The following is a 5,000-nucleotide window of genomic DNA, read 5'->3' on the forward strand; positions in this document are numbered from 1 at the left end:
GGCTAACGTTTGTAAAAACGTAACGTTTCCTTGTACTTGTACATGCTCATTTCCGAGAATTTAACATCTTCCGTTCCCACGGCCTGCTCCCGTCTGTCCTTGTAGCTCAGTCGGTAGAGCAGTGGTGATCTAACCCGAAGGTCGTGGGTTCTATTCCCACCCTGGTCAGAGTTTTTCTCTGTCCTTGTGTGGGCCCATTTCCATTAGTAGGACTAACGCTCACATGGTTCATGTGGGGTACAAAACTAGCACTTCTCATTACACTCTAATCAGTTATGACTGACTGACTGGGTTTTTGGCTGGCCAGCTGGTTGGCTGGTTGATTTGTGTTGAGTGGATGGAGGGGCAAGACAGAAAATAAGTAAGAAATTGAGAAAGTTTCTAGGTTTATTTATTTTCTTTTTTCTGTTATCAGACGTGAAGCCACTTTCGATCTGTATGAGCCTGATCAAGTCCACCTCCTTCCTGGTTATCCTAGCAACGTTTCGGGTTCTCTTCAAGTCGCCTTCTACGTCCAGCAGCCCGCGGGACTCTTCATCGGTAATACCTCTGTATTACCAAGCAACACATTACTTCAAATTGTTGAATCGTTCAAGTCAGACCTTGAAAATGCTATTGGAGAGAACATTACCAGTGTCAAAGCTACATTCGCAGCCACAACGCAGTTGCCGACAACTCAAGTACAGGAATTTGATGATGAAAGCAGCAACAGTACCACAACGCAGTTGTCGACAACACAAGTACAGGAATTTGATGATGAAAGCAGCAACAGTACCAACTTGATTGCGATTGGTGTTTCTGTTGCAGTGTTTACATTGCTTTTCGTTGTTTTCATTGTCATCTTCGTTTGGCGGTGAGTTATCTTCATTCACTACAATTGTTTTTCTTGCGGAGGGGGGTAATTTGCCTTTTTAAGTTATCAGTTTTTCTTATTGGTGGTAAAAAACGAAAAGAAGAGTCGTTTTAACGAACACTGCAGACCAGTCGACAAACATACTAACGTCTCCATGTCTACCACAGTTTTACAACACTTCCTCACGATCACACTGCCAACGACATTTCACTTATTCCACTCGAACTCAATCATTTCAATCATGATCAGTGTACGCAAAGTAAGGAAAGCATACCTCATGAATACAGGTAACACCCTTGAACCTTTGGGTCTTACTAAGAAAGATGAAATCACGGTAATCCATCCTTTTCCTAAATATTTCTTTACCATTGTATCATGTCACTTTTTATCGCTCTTATATAAATTATCATTATCATTATCATTATTATTATCATTATCATTATCATTAGCATACTACTACTACTACTACTACTACTACTACTACTACTACTACTACTATAATCTTAATGCTTTAACTCTGGTGGATGTTATACCGACATATCCAATGGCCAAAGGTCCCTTTGGCCATTCCTTCTCCTTTCACTTTTCCAACACCTTCCTTAAGATCCTTGCTTTTCTCAACAAAGCAGTTTTCTGCAGCAATCCCGTCATAATGGTAATCCCCAGCTTATCAAGTCACGTATCCAACCTTTGGCTTGCTGCTCCAAGTGCACCAACAACCGGTACCACTTCCCGCTGTCTGATACTCCATAGTTTTCTAATCTTCCCCTTCAAATCTTGGTACTTATCAATCTTTTCACCCTTCTTTTCATACACTCTGTGATCCTACGGTGCAGCAATATCCACAATAACATTATTATTATTATTATTATTATTATTATTATTATTATTATTATTATTATTATTATTATTATTATTATTATTATTATTATTATTATTATGCATTTTTCCTTCAAGGGCCAGAACAAAACCATGGTTCTAAGGCAGTAGAAGAGCGTTTGTTCGATTTACTTGATTTGTTGTCCCGCTTATTTCTGATCACAATGTCTGGTCGGTTTGCTGGTATTGCTCTATCTGAAGGATGGGGATGTCATCTTTTTCTACTACTGTTTTAGGATCGTGTTCATACCACTTGTCTACAGTGTGCACATTGTATTCCCTGTAGATATTCCCGTGTAGGAGGGTTGCGACCTTTTTGCGTGTTCTAGGCAACCTGATATATAGCGGCAATGAGGATCAGTGACATCTTTGATAATGTGATGCTGGTATGTTTTGCTAAGGAGAGCTTGCTCTTGTGCCTCTGTAATTATCCCTCTGTTTTTGATTTAAACCTGCTCGATTTGAGACATCGATTTGTCAATTTCATGTCGACATCAGCTTTTCTAATCCGTATGCATTGCTTGCATTGCTTTTTCTTCCTATCTTTTCTGCATTTGTTGCTGGCCTAGGCGTTTTTCCATTGCTTTGATTTTCTTTTCATGCAGAACTGCCGTTTCATGGCATGTAGGGCATGTCTCTTGAAGGTCTAATTCTTGTTTGTATTTTTTCAGCTTCTCCTTGGATAGAATAGAGCTTTTACTTTTTGTCATTTCGTTGGACTAAGTGAAAGAATCAATTATTGCTTGATGTCAAGTAGGCATCTAGGCCAATATTGGTAGTCTTATAGTTCTAGACAAGACTTTGTCCACCGTCTGATCTGAAGATACAGTCGATCAATATCAGCTTCTGGGTGATGCATTTTTGCCAAGGTGAGAATCTATCTGGTTTTAGTGTCTAATTTCTTGATCTCAGATAGTTTCCAGTTAATGACATTAAAGCTGTATGTGATCACTGGTATAGCTAAGGTGTTTATAGCTTCAACGCGGCTGGTTGCATTAAGTTCACTTTTTAACATCAATCTGGTTCTTCTGTAGTATTCTTTTCGGGTCGTCTCTTTCATGGCCGCATGCTGAATGCCGTCTCCCTCACTCCAAGACGCTTGCTTATATGTTCGCTCTTGTTCAAGTTCTTTTATGGTTGTAGAGGTGTCTAGATCTATATTTCTGGTGTTTTCGAGCCGCCCTTTTTTGAAGGTTGATTTTGCACTTTTCTCAACTCCATCCGGATCTCATAACTAAAAGTTTTAACAGCGGTACGGAGACCCATTTGTTGGTATTCGTTTTTAACAATGGTTTTCAGGTCGTCCATACAAAACAAGTGGTTTACTTTGTCATCCAGAATTTCGAATCCATACGTACTCACGTTTAACAGTGAGCTAAGGGGAGCAAGTGCAATACAATGCAAAAGAGTAGGGATGATAAGGAAGCTCCTTGGAAACTGCCGCACTTAATGTTATTTCGCCTATATGTCATACACCCTATGCAAAATGACAGGGGACTGGGAGCGATACGTGCGAGAACGAGGCTAGTTGGGCCAAGAAAAAATGGCCGCCTGATGCGAAGGGCGCCAAATTTTAAATATGCCGGCAAATTGTTGTGTTCCCAACTGCTCCAAAAAGCTGTACAGGACTGAAAATGGAAAGAAAATTTCCTACTTCAAGTTTCCAGATGCATGCTATTAGTCGCGACGAATGTAAGGATTTTACTGTCAACCAAAACACGAAGATTTGCTCTCGTCACTTTAAACCTGAGGACTTTGTTAAGTCTATCGGAGGCCAGCGTATTTATGTCAGGAAAGGGGTCGTGCCGTCACGTTTTTCTTGGTCACAAAGTTCTCCGCTAAAGAGAAAGCCTCCTAAGAAACGTTTGTTTACGTCGAATACAGACACAGAGTTGATAGTATCTCAAACAACTAGTGCAACTTAAACCAACGCTGATAACTGCACTTCATCGGCGGCTGGTAGCTCTGCTGATCATGACGTGCAAAACGACACGGATACGCAAGGAAACACGACAGAAGATTTCAAAGAACTTCTCGAAAAACTGAAGAGTTTGGAGCTTGAAAATGCTTCGCTAAAGGCTAAAATAGAAGTTTTGAAACGTCAGAAGGGTTTTGATCCTCTGACGAGGACATCGCCTTTTACACCAGCTTTCTTAACTTTGCTACATTTAAATGCTGTATATGAATTTTTGAACACTGGAACGAACGGGGAGAACATTAGGTACTGCTCGTCAAAAGAAAGAAGTGTCCCAAAGCGTTTTTATGATGAGAACAAAAATGAAAGCGAGCAACCAGAGGAATGCACTCACAAATGTAGAAAAAGGAGCTTAGAAGCAAGAGAGGAGTTTTTCCTTGTACTTTGCAGACTGAGAACGGGATTTGCAGAAAAGCATCTGGCTCACTTGTTTCATATCTCTCAGTCAACAGTGAGCAGGATATTCCTGTCCTGGATAAATTACTTGTATCTTAAATTTGGTCAGGTATCTATATGGGCAAATAAGGAGATTGTTACAGTTACTATGCCAGATAGCTTTAAAGTCAAATACTCTTCCACCCGTGTAATAATCGATTGCACAGAGATTAGATGTCAGATGCCTTCCAGCCTTCTTTTGACTGTTCAGCTCGTATAAAAACTACGTAACTCTGAAAGGCTTAGTTGGAATTGCTCCTAGTGGAGCTATAACTTTTATCAGTCAACTATACAGTGGAAGTATTTCCGATCGCGAAATTGTTGAGAGAAGTGGTTTTCTGAAGTTAGATTTTGATAAAGGTGACACTGTGATGGCCGATAAAGGCTTTACAATTGAAGATCTCCTTCCACTGGGTGTGAACCTAAACATTCCACCTTTTCTAGGGTTGTATACCCAAATGATAGCACAAGATGTTATCAAGACCCAGGAAAATGCCTCGGTAAGAATACATATCGAACGAGCTATTATCAAAGTCAAGAACTTCCGCATTTGGGATAGTGTCGTACCGCTTAGTCTATTTGGGGTAGTAAATCAAATGTGGAGTGTCTGTGCCTTTTTGTGTAACATGCACGATCCTCTTATTTCCACGTAACATTTAGGCAAAGCAATAATGCCTTCTACAGAAGACAACATTATTTAATAAAAGCGCCAGACCCTAATGTTATGTCTAAGAAAGAGCACAGATTTGGTAAACTAGGGTTTCGGCATCTTTGTGCGCTGGGAGCTAGTAAAATATTATTTTTCTTCGTACAGTCATTGTGCTCAAGAACTGAGAATAAAGAAACTAATCTTACAAA

General features: G+C 40.1%; 1 protein-coding gene across 1 annotated transcript in view; it reads left to right on the forward strand.

The window, feature by feature from the left end:
• LOC138022222 (mucin-like protein) overlaps nucleotides 1–5,000 on the forward strand; it is an 86,413-nt gene that overhangs the window by 73,538 nt on the left and 7,875 nt on the right. The window contains exon 20 of the mRNA XM_068869278.1: nucleotides 416–853. Coding sequence (XP_068725379.1) covers nucleotides 416–853 — 438 coding nt within the window. The remainder of the gene's footprint in view (nucleotides 1–415; nucleotides 854–5,000) is intronic.

Source organism: Montipora capricornis, chromosome 10 (assembly GCF_036669925.1).
Source record: "Montipora capricornis isolate CH-2021 chromosome 10, ASM3666992v2, whole genome shotgun sequence".
NCBI lineage: Eukaryota > Metazoa > Cnidaria > Anthozoa > Scleractinia > Acroporidae > Montipora > Montipora capricornis.